This window comes from Centruroides vittatus, unplaced genomic scaffold (genome assembly GCF_030686945.1).
Source record: "Centruroides vittatus isolate TY-2023 unplaced genomic scaffold, ASM3068694v2 contig_546, whole genome shotgun sequence".
NCBI classification, from domain to species: Eukaryota; Metazoa; Arthropoda; class Arachnida; order Scorpiones; family Buthidae; genus Centruroides; species Centruroides vittatus.
In genome coordinates, this window is record NW_027122322.1 from 449,146 (window position 1) to 467,517 (window position 18,372).

At 30.7% G+C, this 18,372-nt stretch overlaps 1 protein-coding gene across 2 annotated transcripts in view; it reads right to left on the reverse strand.

Annotated features, from left to right (window-relative positions):
• LOC136978579 (serine/threonine-protein phosphatase 4 catalytic subunit B-like) overlaps nucleotides 1–18,372 on the reverse strand; it is a 52,120-nt gene that overhangs the window by 16,593 nt on the left and 17,155 nt on the right. For both annotated transcript variants that reach the window (XM_067274306.1, XM_067274307.1), the window contains 4 exons: nucleotides 15,418–15,525; nucleotides 13,329–13,487; nucleotides 5,439–5,591; nucleotides 5,015–5,188 (listed from right to left, as the gene is read on the reverse strand). In XM_067274306.1, coding sequence (XP_067130407.1) covers nucleotides 5,015–5,188; nucleotides 5,439–5,591; nucleotides 13,329–13,478 — 477 coding nt within the window. In that variant the 5' untranslated portion in view covers nucleotides 13,479–13,487; nucleotides 15,418–15,525. The remainder of the gene's footprint in view (nucleotides 1–5,014; nucleotides 5,189–5,438; nucleotides 5,592–13,328; nucleotides 13,488–15,417; nucleotides 15,526–18,372) is intronic.

Below are 18,372 nucleotides of genomic sequence, written 5' to 3' on the forward strand. Positions count from 1 at the left end.
ACCAACAGTTGACTGAGGAGGGGCAAATCCTGAAACGTGTACAGACAGAGTACCATATCAACCAGAATGAATAAAGATATTTGATAGAAAACTTGCCAAGTGTCATTGAGAAAAAACACACAACACTAGTGTTTATTAAGTATAAATCATAGATCAAGACATGGTTTCATCAAACAGATCAACAAAACATTTAACACTTTCTATTGTTGAGAATACTTTATTTAATTAAACATAAACGTTTTCAGCCTAATGGAATAGGCCATCCTCAGGTGAACTGGCATTCGAATGTATTTTAAAATTGTAATAAATGGAATGTTTGATCATTATATATTCAAATTTAAAACGAAAAAATAGATAAATTAACAAATAAATAAAATAAAATAAATACATAAAAAGGCATCACAATATAAGGGCAGATACAGATTAAGAATTTTTATATTTTAATTTTTCTTTTATGTAGAACTTCCATTCAGAAGCTAATCCATCCGCATCCCTTGCATTAATACAACCATCTCTTAATTTACTTTTATAGATTTCAATCTTTTCTTCTTGCAAAGCTAATGATGGGGACCACACGGTCTTGAGGATAGTTGCTTCACTCCATTTAACTAGAGTCGTCCTCCACTTGTGCCATACTTGACAAAACTGTTGCAGTGAGTGCCATTTATTAATGTCATATTTGTGTTCCTTAAGTCTAATAGCTAAATTCCTTCTTGTGACTCCAATATAGTCCTTCTTAATTCCTAACTGCTGATTTTCAAATGGAATTCTATATACATCTGCTTTTTCTTCTTTCTTAGCATTTCTTTGTCATTTTTGAGAATACTACACAAATTAGGAGCTCTTTTGTAAACTATTTTGGAGTGTTTTTTGTCCAATACTTGCTTCATAATGTCCTTGATGTTTTTATTATAAGTAAACTTGGCGATTTTCAACTGATTTGTTTGGGTTCTTAACCTTTTTCCTTCTTTGTATCTTTTAATTAGCCCTTCTATTGTACTTTTTTTTTATATCCCAAGTTTGAAGCTATTTCTTTGATTCTATTAATCGTCTTCATCCTGTCTAGTATATTAGAGCAATATGAATACGCTCTTCTAATGAGTGCACAAAAAGCTGACAGTTTGTATCCATACGGGTCGTTCGAGTTAGCTGGAATGTAAAGAGGACTGTGTGTTGGTTTTATGTAAATACCCGTTGTTATACAATCTCCTTTCAATTGTATGTCTATATCCAGAAAATGTATTTGTTCATGACTTTTTTGTTCTAGTTTAAGTTTTAATCCAACATTGTTGGGTGTTGTTGATTGCTTGTACAAACTCATATATTCTCTTGCCATTTTTCCAAATAATGCACACATCATCCACATATCTTTTGTAAAATACAATATCCTTTCTGAATCCATTAATAATGTGTTTCTCCAAGTTGCATAGAGCCAGCTCACATAACAATCCTGACACCAGGCTTCCCATAGATACTCCTTTCTTTTGTCTGTATGCTTGTTTATCGAAACTGAAGAAGGACTCATAGCATACCAATTTGGCAAATTCCATCAAATCATTCGCAAATGCACCAACTTCTGGTTTTATGTGGAGCATAAGTTCCATTAAAGCTTCATAACAGAATTCTATTTTTATGGATGGATATAGGTTTTCAAAATCCATAACTGATCCAACTTCATCATCAAGTAAACTTAATTCCTGTAATTCTTTTACTACATTCATTGGGTTTTGTGCAATGAGAACACTGTTGCCTAATTCACCTGAAATGAAACTATGTAAACGTTTTTCCAGAATGTGTGGGTCCTTTGCATTTCTCTACCACAGGTCTGACCTCTTTGCCTTCCTTATGTATTTCTGCAAATGCAAATAATCTTGGCATCGCTGGCTTCGGGTTATGAGATTGTTTAAGGAAAGTTAATATGAAGCTTAATGGAGCTCTTTCGAGTTTTTTTACTCTTCTGTCTATGTTAGTAACAATTTTTTCATTTACCTGCTCACATTCTGTTTTTCTAATGTATTCTTCTAAGGATTTATTATGGTTTTTCTTTCCATGATAACAAAATGCTTACTTTTGTCAGCTTGTGTTAGGACCAATTCATTGTCATCCAACCACTGTTTTGTGCATTTCAGCTGTTTCATTTCAATATTTTTTATTCTGAGGGTGTGATCTTTAAGAACAGTCTTCCATCTGCAAAAATCCCTTTCTAACTCATTGAATTCTGAGATTCCTCTCTCCAGTTCCGCTGTTTAATTTTTACATATTTATTTTAATTTATTGATTTTATTATTTATATTGTTGCGGCTTTGGTGTATTTAGTATATTTTATTTTGTTATTTATTTGTTAATTTATCTATTTTTTTATTTTAAATTTGAATATATAATGATCGAACATTCCATTTACAGTAGAGCGTCGGTAAGTGGAATGGCCGGAAAGTGGAACGATTTTCAGTCGGACTGTGTCGTGCTGAATCGAATGTTTTTGATACTAAATTTACTTCTAAAGTATAATTTTCATGTTTTTATATTCTTTAATATATTTATTTTGTTTGTACAAAATGCAGAAATAATTTTTAACGATACGATAGCCTCGATGATTATTATAAAAATTTTCGTTAGGCTTAAAATCGACGAAAATTCAACACGAAGCGACACGCAACGGAGAAAAATTCAACAGGAAGCGATACGCAACAGAGAAAAATTTGAACATCGGACAGGTTAATGTATTTTTTCGTACAAAGTCGGAAACTGGAACAAATCATTAACTGGAAGGACCACAGTCCCCAGTTGGTTCCACTTATCGACGCTCTACTGTATTACAATTTTGAAATACGTTCGAATGCCAGTTCACCTGAGAATGGCCTATTCCATTAGGCTGAAAACATTTGTGTTTAATTAAATAAAGTATTCTCAGCAATAGAAAGTGTTAAATGTTTTATTAAGTGTGCAAGACTTCTACAAAACACTTTTGAGAAGATAAAAGGTTTTTATATCTTTGATTAAACTTTTTAGTTCTTCACCATTTTTCACTGAGAAAAGAGTATTTCTTTAAATAAGGCCTTATATATATCACACTAACCTTATAACACTTTGCAGAATTTTTAACATATCACAAATGTTTTTGGTCCACCCTAGGAGCTTCTTCAGGTGGCGTTCTATTAGAGAAAAACATTTTCTGGTGCAATTCCATTCTATTCTGTTTCTGCAATGTGTTCTAATTTCCTTTTAAATTTTAAATTCCTTACGATGTGCACCTGTGTCAGCTGTTATAACACTGGGTCATACACAGCCTGCCATGCCCTCAAGAGTTATTTTTGTCTTTAAAATTGATTGAAAGGCCTTGGCATTCAGCTTTAAAAATTTCTAATGCTTCCAAATTCCTAAATTGGTGTATATGATGAGTTTGCTGGATCATAGTTGCTTGTTGTATTTCAGGTGTAATGCCGTTTTTACTGGCATATATAGCTAATTCTTTCTCATTCCTTAGCATGCCAAATACATCCGACGTATGTCTGTAGGCTGGATATATTCGGCAAGCAGACATTGAATGAGCACTGGGAGTGTATAAAATTCTGCTCAAAGATCTTGTATATATTGGATCTACTAAAAGATCACTCAAACAATGCCTCTGTGAGCATAAAACCGATAATTAAAAGAAGAAAAACACTACCACCTTAGCTACATACATGTTATGCCAATAAAAATGACATTACACCCAAATTACAACAAGTGACCATGATCCGGCAAACTCACCATATACACCAACTTAGGAATTTGAAGGCATTAGAAATTTTTAAAGCTGAATGCCAAGACCTTTCAATCAATTTTAAAGACACAAAACAACTCTCGAGGGTGTTGCAGGTTATGTATGAACTGGTGTTATAATGGCCAATGCAGACTCAAATTGTTAGGAATTTAAAATTCAAAAGAAAATTAGAACACATCAGAAACCGAATAAAATGGAATCACACCAGAAAAAATTTTTCTCTAATAGAACTCCACCTGAAAAAGGTCCTACAGTGGACTGAAAACATTTGTGATAGGTTAAAAATTCTGCAAAGCTTTATAAGGTTAGTGTGATATATATTTGTCAATGCTTTGTTTATGAAATAGATTTTATTTAAATAAGGCCTTAATAAAAATGTACTAAGATCAAATTTAAATATAGAATCAGGTAATTTTCTGTTGTAAATTCTTAAACTAGATATAATTTTTTTTATATTAATGAATTGACATAGATAAATTTTTTAACTGCTTAGCTGTATCTAAATTTAGGATACAATACACATAAGAAAATGAGATAAGTCTACCCTTTAAATAAAAAAGCCTAATAAAATTTTCAAAAAGTGTAAGAATACATTTTAAAATTTCAAGGTGGCAAGCAGCAAAAATATTAACCATTGTTGTATTTGAAATAATAAATCAAAAACTTTTTTTGATATAGCTGTAACTGTTTCTAGATCTATTAATAAATAAAAGATACTAATATAATAATATATCAAAAACTATAAATTATGAAATATTTTTTTTTTAGCTAATAAACTTATTGGTGAAATCATTATTGGTATATTCTTATAACATAAAAATACCCCAATACTAGTTAATATTAATCTGAGATTCACTACTTCACAAACCAAAGAACCAGCAATAGAAAAGAACTACTCACCTTAAAAAGCAAATATTTTCATTCATTTTTAAAAACAACATCTGGCTAGTGTTCTAAAATTCAAATTGCATGTGTTTGAAACACATTATAAACTTTATGTAGTCATCAATGATTGGAGGATAGCAGTTGATACACTGATTGGTAAAATGTTTGTACATAGCAACCATTTACATAGTTTATACGTTCCAAACATGTGCAATTTGAATTTTAGAACACTAGCCTGAGGATGTCATTTTTAAAAATGGACAAAAATGTTTGCTTCTCAAAGTAAGTAGTTCTTTTCTATTACTGGTTCTTTGATTTGTGAAGTAGTAGATATTCTTATAACTATTGTGATAAAAGACAACTTACTTTTCCATCAATAACTGCTGATAAACTGAGATAATCAAAAATTTCTGTGCAATATCTCCAGACGGTAACAGAACCATATTTTCTAATACATTCATCATAAAATCCATAAACTTGAGTAATCTGACGACTTTCATGATTTCCTCTTATCAAAGTTATTCGATCAGGATATCTAACCTGTAAAATTTTGATGTATATATAACAAATTATTTGCATTTTCATATAAATTTCATTCAATGAACAATCAACTTTAGAAATTAAATAAACTTATAAATCTCTCTAATTCTTAATAGGTCACTTTATAATTCATGAACAATAGATTAGTTCATAAAAATTAAAATACTTCAAGATAATTTTAATAGCATTTAATAATTATTGAACTTAACCTAGAAAGAATATATAATTTTTTTTCAAATATTATAATTACCTTTAAAGCAAGAAGCAATAAAAATGTTTCAACACTATAGAAACCTCTATCTACAAAATCACCGAGAAATAAATAATTAGTATCTGGAACTTCCCCTCCTACTTTAAAAAGTTCTTTTAAGTCATAAAATTGTCCATGTATATCACCACAAACCTAAATTAGAAAAAATTCTAAATTAACACATTTTAATTTTACTTCACTTGATTAAGTCAAATAGATATTGAAGGAACAAAATTTACAATCTAAAATTAAAGGAAAACTACATATTATTAAGCAAATTTAAATATAAGATACTAAGTTGAAATTTTAGTATCTTATATTTAAATTTGCTAGATAATATGTATTACTTTAACATGTAATATTAATTTAAAGTAATAAATATTCATTTCCTATAAGAAAAAGCATCATCAATATAATGAATTTTTATACTAAAAATTATATAAACAACTCATAGTTATATTCAATAACTATAAAAAAAAAAGGTTATAACCAATGAACTAGACTTATTTTATTAACTCTTTCCAAAACTCATAACCTGATTTTAAAGCCAAACAAAATTAATTAATTATGTAACTCAATAGTAACTTGATAATTTTGCAAGATCATTTGAAACTGAAATAAAATTTACTTCCATTGTTATTAAGATACTTCTCAAATAAGTACTTTATATAATGATATTCAATATATATAATACAGGATAGGATTAATTATATTAGTAATGAGAGAAAGATGAAAAAGTAATAGTGTGTCCCACATTTGAAAGATATTTTTCCAAAATTGAGATTACAGAAATATTAAAAAATATATGCAGGACAATACTAAAATAATAAAACTAAAAGAATGAGAATTTTTTATTTCTATACAAAGACTTTTATAATTCTTAAATGAATATTCCAATTTAGACAAAATAAACTTTTTATTTTATTTTATATACAATAATATATCTAATAAATTCCTAAATCAAGTATAAAGAATAAAAATAGAAATTTTAAAAAGCAAATATTTATTATTTACAATCAAATATTAGTAATCAGTAAGATTCGCCTATAAGCATGTTAGATGATAATGTACTGTACAGCACGTGCAATTCAGATGTATGGGATTGTAGGTCAATATCACATTTTAGAAACAACAGTGAAGTTATGATCTCAGAATTAGAAAAATTTTTAGAAACTAAAAATTAATTTTATAAGAAAAATTTTTCAAATAATTATTGGGAAAAACTATTTCAGCAATTGTTTGCTGTAATGTCTACATTTTTCAATATAATGAAAGAGAAACTCAATAAATCTGAATCAAAACATAGTAAAATTGATAACTGATAATTCTGTTAATAAAATATCTCTAGCTACTATATTTATTATAATCTTGTACAGCTTTACAGATTCAGAACTAAATACAAAACCCACACTACAACTATTGATAAATCAGCAGTTTCAATTTAATAAGCTTCAGCTAACGTTTTCAGCATGTTTAATGATGATCATCAAGCTGTTTGACTGGATCAAGCACATTTTAAAAACACAATGGAAAGAAGGAATGTTGAATGAAAAGTGAAATTAAATTTAAATGAAGCCATTCATAATGATTGATTGTATCATTTAACAAAAAACAAATAGCATAAATTTGGCATAAATATTAATATAAAACAGTGACAAACAATTAAATATACATATCTATTGCATTCATAAGGAGATTTCAAACAATGCTTGGGAAACAGTGTTCTGGTCCTTATAATTAGCAAACTTACTTTGTTTCAAAGATTTATAGATTTCTGCTAACACTAATTTCTATGTTTAAGGCTTCCTTTAGATCTTAATAGTCCAATTATTTGCACCTCTTACCATCTTAATTGAATTTTCCAATGCAAAGACAGCTAATGCAGTGGAGGGTAGACCTCTCTTGATCATATATTGGTATTCTTTAAGTCTAACTTTCAAAGGTCATGCTATGGCATTTATATATTCACACTCTTATTTGTACCTAATGTTTATGACTGGGGAGACTATATGCTGGGTGTCCAATTAGTCCTTGTTGTTCCATAGCAATTTATACACTCTGGGATTGGATGGAAACCCAGGCATTCACAGAGTTTACTTATGTAGCAAAGTTCTTCTAGTTGGTCCTTAACATTGGTAATATGCACAAATACCGTCCTCACCAAAATATTAAATGCCACCAATTTAAAGTAGAACGAGCTGTATATATTCTACTTTGTTTAAGTTTACTTTGCATTCAATGTTCCTTTTTCCCCTATTACATTTTTAAAATATATTAAATCTAGTCAAACAATCTGATGATGGCCATTGAACATGGATTGAAAATCGGACTGACATGATTGAGAAAATGGTTGAAAATGTTAGCTGATGCTTTTTAAATTGAAACTACTGATTTATCAAAGGTTGTGATGCTTCTTTTGTGTATTCCTATTATCAAAAATATACACTTCTTCAGCTTTATAATAGGTTTTTTTAGAAATAATCAATAGCTACCTCAGATTTACTAAAAAAATTCCAAGATTTAACTAAAATCTTATCAATAAAAATGGGGTCTGTCTGACTGTCATGGCTGTTGGTGTGAATGTTTTTTGCTCTGATTTTATTCACTTTTGCTTTCTTATGAAAAAAGAGTTTCCATCTCAGAAAAGGAAAACTTTTTCACCACTATCTTAAGACAGATAATCATGAAATGTAAGAAAACGAATCAGAAGCAAAGAAAATGTCTCAGGTGAGTCAACAGAACAGTTGATCTTGACTTACATAAGTGCTGAAAAAGAGATTAATGTTCAAGAAGGAATTCAAGTTTTGTTGAAACTGCAAGCTTCTTCAAATAGTAAATTAAAAACACTTTTGAACAGTCTAGACAGAATGCAAGGATGGATTGAGAATATAGATACAGCATTGATAGATGTCAAATCTAAGCTATCTGTCCTTGAAACTGATAGAGAAAAAGGCTATGTTAAAAGTGACAAATCAAACACAGAAATTAATGTAATCTGTAATAATCTGCATAAAATTAGATGATAAAGAAAGAAGGAATAATATTGTAATCTCAGGATAAAGGACAACAGATGAGGATAAATCACATGATTTTTCTTTAATTACGGTTCAAAAACTTTTCAACAATAAATTAAAGGTTATAGATGTCAATATTAAACATGCTTTTAGAAATGGAAAATTTAAACCTAATATACAAAGACTGATTATTTATGAACTGTTTGATTTTGAAGATGAATAAAAAGTTTATAAAAATGTTAGTAATTTAAAAGGCCTAAATATATTCATTAATGATGACCATTTGACAAGTAGAAGAGCTGTCAGAAACAAATTAAGACTGTATGGAAAAGAAATGTGTTTAAAAGGAGCTAAGGATGTCAAACTGCAATACAACAGACTTATATACAGAATACTTATTACAGAATACTAATTATAGATAAAAAAAATATTTCCTTGTAATTACAAAGATGAAATTTTCCAGACAGATAGAGAATAATCCTTTTTAGGAATATAATTTATAATGATAAACAGCATAATAATGAAAAACAAGAATGACTAATATGATGCTCTGTATTTGGATAAAGATGAAAATATGAAACTTCTACAATATTGCAGATTTACATAATAAATAGTTTCCCTAATTTCTGGAATCTGGTATACAAAATGGATATATTCTGTCTGCTGGAAACATGACAGACATCTTCAGTAGTTGAATCAATGTTCTCTGATGATTACAAAATTTATCATCCGATATCTAATAGCCATGATGGATCTTGAAGACCCAGTGGTGGCTTAATTATCGGGCTTAGATTAAATACAGTATTTAAGGTTAAACTAATATTTCAGACGTAATTTGTACTAATTTACAACTAGATACCAACAAGTTAACCAATATTCAGTTAATAGTGTCCTACATTCCATCTGATAATAACTATGACATCGATTTCAAGAATACTTTGTTACTTATAGAAAACTACTTGCTATATGGAACTAACTTGACTTTATGCATAGTTTTTAATGCTAGAATGGAACACCCTGATCATCTGTCACTTTTTACCAGTGATAGACAAATTGCCTTGAGTTTTGAAGGATTCTACTGTTAATAATAGAGGAAAACTTCTGTATCATTTTTGTGAAAATAACAGTCTTGTGTGTCTAAATGGTTTACTGCCAAGAGATAAAGAAAGTGATTTCACTTACCATGCAACTAAGGGAAGCAGTGTAATTAATCTCGTCATAGTGTCACAAGAAATATATTCTCACATTGTAAATGATCTATGTGTTTTATCAGAAATAGGCTCTGATCACTCACCTGTTTTTCTTTCAATGATCCCTCTGATAACATCAGGAGTTCCTAATAGACAATATGTTGGTAAACGTGCAATATGGAAGGATGAATTTAAATCTTCATTTGCTGTTAAATTGGATAAAGTTTTATTAGATGAATACGGAGGAAACCTCGCATCCAACGATCTGGTGGAATGTATAGCTAAGATGGCAATTTCTCTAGATTTAATTTGTGACATTAAATCTGTAACTTTTAAAAGGCATACAAAAAACATATGGTATGATAGTACGTGTTACTCTATCAGAAAAAAATCTACGGAAATTGTTGAAGAAAGTGAAAAAATTAAATATAGATGAATGTTATGTTTCTTATAAAAATTATTTAAAAGAATATAAATTATTATGTCAAAAGAAAAAAGTGTTATTTTTGGAACTTAAATAGCAGATTGGTGACATCCAATAACTAAAATATTTTGGCAAATAATTAATAGTTTTAAATGTAAAAGTTCATTGGGTAATACAAGAATTCCTTTGAAAAGATGATTCAATTATTATGCTACTAAATTCTCTAAAGAACATTGTTTACTTATTAATGATGAACAATTGTCAACGGATGTGTATAAAGTGTTTCCAACAGAATCGGAAAGTTTTACAGATTTACACTGGAGGAGCTAAAAGGAACTATTAACCGTTTTAAATCTGGTACCTCACCTGGAATTGATTTTATTAGAACAGAACATTTGAAGTGTTTTTCAGAAAATTTTCTTATTATAACATTGGAAGTTTTTAACTCTATTAAAAGAAATTCTACTTTCCTGGAAAAATAGATCGAATCTTTGATTATTCCAATATATAAAAAGGGGATGTGCATGACACAAAATATTATCAGCCTGTATCTTGGGTTCCTGCAATTGGTAAACTATTTGCATCCTTATTAAATAAAAGATTAGAAGATTGGATTATTAAATATGATATTTTGTGTCAGGAGCAGGCAAGTTTTAGATCTGACCGATCTTACCAGGGTCAAATATGTGTATTAAATGCATTGGTGCAATTGAAATTGTAAAAAAAAAAAAAAAGAGAAGAATACTTTATGTTGTTTTTGTAGATTTTAGATCTGCTTTTCATACCATTAATCATAACGTTTTATGGTCATTTTAACAAGCATTTTCAATTATATCGTATTTTTAAAACAACTTATATGTATGAAGATTATTTGTTTATGGACACAAATTATCATATAAAATGTGTAATTCTACAGGTTGAGATGTGGTCAAAATTATATTTTGATGTATAACAGTAAACTAATAATAGACCCTGACAGAATTTGTAGTAAATGTAGTTTGCAAACTTATGAAACGTGGGAACATGTGTTCTTTCACTGTATCAAATTTGAAACAAATAGGAAAAAGTATTTGACAAGATTTAAATTCTGGAAAGATATAATTAGTAAAGAGAAAACAACACCTTTCTTAAATTCCAGCAAAAGTTTAACTATATAAAAACGTTTTCAACTGATTTCATCAGTCTTCTTCAGTTACTCGAACAAAAAAACAAAAAGAACGAACCAAATTCAAATTTACAAAATCACGAGAATGGAAAGAATTTTCGTGATTGCGCAGACTATGCAAAAACGATGTACCGAAAAAACGGTAAAAAATGCAAATTATTGACAAAAAACTGCAGATTCTTGACAAACTATATATAATATCACAATCCTACGTTATCCAATGAACGATTTCCAAGCAGACGATAGCCCATCTGCGTCCCTGTGGTTGATGCAATGGGATGTTAATTGTGCCCTATATATTTCTAATTTCTCCAAGTGTCTAACGGCCTGTTTAGATCTAGTGGCTTTTATGATGGAAGCACTATCCCAGTGTACCGTGATCTCCTGTTGCTTAGCAAATGCTGCTAGGACTGTGCTGTGAACTGTCCTCTTAACCGATTGCTTATGCTCTTTTATTCTTTGCTGTAAACCACGCAAGGTGGCCCCAATGTACACTAGATCGGATTTAAAACGTTGGTCCCTGATTGGAATTGAGTACACTCCTGTTAGCTCATTTGGTTTCTCTTTCCTCTTATCATTCCTTAACAGACGGTATACTGTCGGGTTGCGTCTATATATTATGCGTAAGTTCCTTTCTTTGGACACCTTCTTAACAATACTTTTAATTAACGGAATAACGGATGGGGAGATACAGACAAATACTTCAGGAAACCAGTATATCAACCTAGCATCATACCCAGAAACTCCGTGGATCCTGAACAGTTTAAATTAGCGGCTTTACGAGCATGGATACAACGAGCTTACACACATTGCTCAAATATTTGCGACACGTACAGGGAGTTGGAGTACGTAAGAAGCGTAGCAACACAGTTTGGGTATCAGAGAAGGGTAGTGAACCGTCTAATTACGGATATACAGAGACGTAAACATCAACAACACAGAACTGAACAGAAAAAAACAGTGGTCATGGACTATATTCCGTTAATTAAAAGTATTGTTAAGAAGGTGTCCAAAGAAAGGAACTTACGCATAATATATAGACGCAACCCGACAGTATACCGTCTGTTAAGGAATGATAAGAGGAAAGAGAAACCAAATGAGCTAACAGGAGTGTACTCAATTCCAATCAGGGACCAACGTTTTAAATCCGATCTAGTGTACATTGGGGCCACCTTGCGTGGTTTACAGCAAAGAATAAAAGAGCATAAGCAATCGGTTAAGAGGACAGTTCACAGCACAGTCCTAGCAGCATTTGCTAAGCAACAGGAGATCACGGTACACTGGGATAGTGCTTCCATCATAAAAGCCACTAGATCTAAACAGGCCGTTAGACACTTGGAGAAATTAGAAATATATAGGGCACAATTAACATCCCATTGCATCAACCACAGGGACGCAGATGGGCTATCGTCTGCTTGGAAATCGTTCATTGGATAACGTAGGATTGTGATATTATATATAGTTTGTCAAGAATCTGCAGTTTTTTGTCAATAATTTGCATTTTTTACCGTTTTTTCGGTACATCGTTTTTGCATAGTCTGCGCAATCACGAAAATTCTTTCCATTCTCGTGATTTTGTAAATTTGAATTTGGTTCGTTCTTTTTGTTTTTTTGTTCGAGTAACTGAAGAAGACTGATGAAATCAGTTGAAAACGTTTTTATATAGTTAAACTTTTGCTGGAATTTAAGAAAGGTGTTGTTTTCTCTTTATTATACCAGTTCCAGTAGGTTCGTTATTCATTTTTATTTGATATAATTAGTTTATCTTGTTTTTCAAAAAATGATTTATTTTTGTGTATTTTATTTTGCGTTATCCTGTACTAAGCTATTTAATTAATTTGTTAAAATTTTACTAATTTCACATTTACATAATATGTATGAAAATAATTATTATTGTGTATTATTGTTTAGTACTAAGCTATTATATTAATTTGTTAAATTATACTAACTTTAGTTTTTATGTAATAACCCCTTGTAACAAACCACAGTTCATACAATAAAAGATTGAATTGAATTATTAATAAAAATTTTACTTAAATATTATAATTAATTAATTAATTATTATAATTAATTATAATAATTAAAACTAAAATTTACAGTTATTGGTGAGTCTACTTGTTGAACATTGCTTTCTTCAATAAGTATTTCTCTAGCTTTAGCACAGAGAGCTTTGACTTCACTTTCGTCAATCACCTCACATCTTTGTAGTTGTTCAATTTGTCTATCTAAATCACTGCAATCTCCCATTTGAAAATTCTGTAATTTAAATGTTATTTCAATTGTAAATACTTTTTCTGTTAAATCATAAATTTTAATTTTAATTGAAAACACTTTATCTATCTATTATTATGTTTTTGCACAAAAATCTGAGAATAAGTGAGATGTCTGGGATCAAAACATAACATCTAAAATTCCGTTTTTGTTTTTTTGAGAAAAATGATAAAAACATCTAGCTCTGTTCCATTTAATGTTTCTTAACTGGACTTGTTACAGGTGTGTTGAAGAGAGCTACATATACAGAATAATGCAAAATTCTGAAATATGCATATCTAAAAGTGCACAAAAACTAAGGAACTAGGTTGTGTATGGTATATTTTGCTACTAAGTCAATGCTAATTTAAGTTATAAATATGTTCTGACATTTAGTTTTCTATATAATAATGCAAATACAATGGATCAAACTATATAATGTTAGTCTGACAATATTGTTTTAGATTATAAAATAATTAATATGAATGGTCATATCTGGCTTGTGTTTTGGTTTGTTGTGTGTCATCTTAACAATTTGTCTGGAATTTCTGCTTCAGTAGTATTTCCTTTGCAAACAACATAGTATTTCAAATGACAATCTTCATCCCACTTGTCTCTGTAATGCTTCTCAGATAACTTCATTACATCAGATGCTGTCTTAGCATTGAAGGCAACTCAACAGTATGTTTCTTTGGTTGAATATATTACAGCATCTTTTAACAATGAAAAATATTTTCTGCGAGACAGGTGTCAATGTTTTATGCTGGCTATCAAGAGACAAGAATATCCTTTCACTGATCTTTCATCAAAACCATTCTTTTGCTGTCAGAAATATGGAAGTGCAAATTCAGAGGGGCCTTTGCCACTTTAGTCACAATGTCAAATTACACTCATGGCCCAGTCAACATACCATTCTAAATTTTGGACTGGTGTGTACTCTGACCTCTCCAGAATTTCCTGGTGCTACTTTACCTGTTTTTCAATTACATCAAAAACTCATTCCAGAGAAGAAAAATGAATGCCCAATCACTGGAAAGTACAATGTTACCTTAGTCACTACTGCAGATGTTTCATTCACCAACCAGGCTGATGTAATGCCAATCATGATGATCATTTTGTTTTGTCTCCACAGCTATTAGAAACTTTTTGTCATGCCCTTGAGATCTGCAGACATCAATGCATCATGGACCACTGAAGCAATTTTGCTAGAACTTCTTGATTTTTTGCTCTTGGTCTAAATGTAGCAAAATCATTTCTTTTGCCCAACTGCTTGGTAGATACTATGCATACTACTGTAAAATTGTACATAATTAACTGTCTACTATAGTATGCTGACTGAACTTTGAATTTTAGCAACATCAAATTTTTCTCAGAATCAAAAACCAGCATAAGTTTATCATCTTTATATTTGTTAAGTAAAGTGTGAAATGGCTTCACATTTTTTTTGTAGACCTTTATTTTGGATACCATGGACAATGTACATAACAGAAAAAGACACAAGCAAGACTCATGTACAGTACATGCTGCCATGACAAACCTGACAGAAAATGAACAACCATGTAACAAGAAATTGCAGCATGCATATGGTATCTTTTGTTTCTCAGACTAAGCTTTTTCCAATGCAGCAAATTGAACATGGTATAGGGTTAAAACAGGTAAATCTACAATGGTGCCTTCTGGTACACACTGATTTGAAATATTCACCATTGTACGTAACTCAATCGGTCAAAAAAATGCATATGGTAGGTTTTGATCCCAGAGCCCTCGTATACTATATTAAATTTTGGAAATAATTCCACTTTCAAAATTTTGATATTTTTTAAAAGTAAATATGAAGAAACAATTACAAAAACACAAAATCACTACTTTTAATCATTAATATATAAATTTATTCCAGAAATATTTAAGATAAAGTATCAAAACAACAGTATTTTACCTAAAAATTAAGACTTAAATTATATTAAATCCTGAGTTCTTTTCCATCCAAACCACCAAAACATTTTCAAATCAGCCAATCTAGATTTGTTTTTCTTGATATATTTATCTGAAATATAAAACTGTTTTATTTTATGATTTTATATTAAATAAAAGTTAATTTAAAAAAACTTTTATGGGCAAATTTGATGATTATAAATTAGAAAAACTAATATATATATTCATTTTCTATTCAGCATCAACCATTAATATTGAATATTCAGATATGTTACAATTTTACTATTCAGCTCATTTGCCAACTAGTAATTCTGCTTTTTTTCATGGTCATAACATTTACTTTATATATATTAATCAAGCAATTCAACTACTATATTTTATATATATTAAAAAAGTCCTTCAGAGTCATTTTAAATACAACTTCAAAAATCCTTTGAAAAATCAGAATAGGATGGGAAAGAAGGTCACTTAACACCCCTGCTACAGAATATAGAATGTACCCAAAAAATGTATATTGAGCAAATCATGTAATGTGCATAACTCTAACTATTCAAGGCAAGTCAATAACATCTTTCAGCAATAAATTCCTTATGAAATTCTGACCGTAAATGATGTGTCACATGACCCCTTCCCATTTACAGTTTTGGAGTTGCATTCAATATGGATGCCACCTTGATGGCAGCCATGCATTTAACACACATCAATCTGTTTCCCCCTTGGTCTAATGTGTTCCTGACATGAGCGAATTAACTTTGGGTACATTCTATATTCTATGATTTTCTTTTCCACCCCGTATTTAGAGTATTTTATAGCAACATTATCATCATCATCAGTAGCAAACAAAACAAGACCTGACTTAAAATATTAAAGAAATAAAAGTGTTTGATATTTTTATTGACATTTAACAATTATTTTTTATATTCACATTCTTACTAGGAGATTTCATCCTATTTCCAATACAGACTATTCATTAGAAAAATTTTGACAATGATTCATTGATTCCCAGCCAGTACTGCTATTTCTATCTTTTTTTTTCTTTTTGTGATAAAAGAAAAAGTGTCATGATCATTTTAAGTTAAGCATTATATACATATACACATGGATCGTTCTGGAAAATTTAAAAAAATTGCCAACCATTTCATCAGTTTTTAATTTTTTCGTCACTTTCAGTTATTTATCACCACCAGTTTTACTTACTAATTAATGCAGGTGCTGGTAGCCTTATCAGTTTGGAGTCTGGAAAGCAAAAGTAACATGTTAATCTGTCATTTAAAAATAGGAATCATTTTTGAATAATTTTTTAATGAATAATACCAAATAACACATTTGATTACAGTGCTTACACAGTATTTTACATGTTCTGTCATGTCAAAATTTTTATGCTTTAGTCTAGTGATAAAAGATCAAAGTGAAAAAAAAAAAATCACAATCTGAAAATGCTGGGCAGCATTGCATGAAAACTGCTCTTTGGTTCTCAATGTCACTTCCTGCTTTCCTGTCTGGACTTGCTGCATGACATCATGACATTGCTAGGTATGTGGTACAACAGACTCCCCCTGCACAGGAGCTTGATATTCTGCTGTTTTTCTGACGTATGCTTTGTGATTCAATTTCATACTGAATGGTAAAATAAGCAGACTAGTTTTTATCACCACTTTAATAAAAATATTGCCAAGTGGCAATTTTGGTACTATGCAGCATGATCAGATATACATACACACTGGTGGACAAAACTTAAGGACGAAGAAGAAATGGACATGTATATGAAAAACTACATGTGGTTATATACCAAGAAAACAATAGTATTGATAACATGTTCAACATGATTTAATATAATTATTATGTTCAAAGGAAGTATGCAGGATGTCAAAAGAGGTTGTTTGTAAAAGGTGCATATTGTCCGAAGACATGGTTGTACAAAAAATGCACAATACTTACTACAAACAATCCTAAGCATCATGTTCAGTAAGGGATATGGCCATCATGAAGTGCAACTTTGTATGTGATGTGGCATACTCAGAACAACATAATCCAGGAGCTGTTGAGGCAAGTTGTCCCATTCCTCTTTTACTGCATGGATGAGGATCTCCTTGTTTGTCAGTGGATATTGTCGACCAGCAATACATCTCCCCAAGGTATCCCATACATTTTCAATTGGATTCAGGTCAGGAAAATGGGCTTGGCCAGACTATGCAATGAATATCGTTAAGACATTCCTCTACGGCTTGTGTGCAATGACAAGGCATGTTATCATCCATAAAACAAAACTTTCCAACAGTACCTTGGAAAAATCGAACATGTGGGAGAACAACTTCATCAATGTACCATTGGCCAATCATGATGCCTCAATCAAAGCACATACAGATCCGTACGACCATTGACTATGATGCCTAACTACACCATGATACTGCAAGTTGGATATCAATCACTTTCCTGAATATTTTTGGGATGATAAGCACTGCTAACCTTGTGCCATGTCAGTTGCTGTCTAGAATCAGACAATAGACTGAATCTACTCTCATCTGAGAAGAGCATGGTAGCCCAGTCATCATTAGTCCAATTGCAATGCAGACGGCACCATTGCAAATAGGCGCTTCAGTGAATTCTTGAGAGTGGGACACACAACAGCTCTTCGGGTGTATAGTCCTTTATTTCATAAACATCTTGCAACAGTCTTATGGGATATCTTAGTTCCTGTGGCTGCCTGTAAATGACTTGCCAGTTCACCAGCTGTGCTGTGTCGGTTCCTTTTTGCTGAAAGAACAATATACTGATCTTTATCGGGTGTTGTACTGATAGGACAACCTCCCACATTGCACCTGCTGCGCATTCCGTTAGTTTGAAATGCTGCCCATAGTCTAGAAATGATACTGTGCACGATGTTAAATTCACACACAACATCTGTTATTTTCCACCCTTCTTCCAGTTTTCCGATTATTCTTCCACGAGTAAAATCATC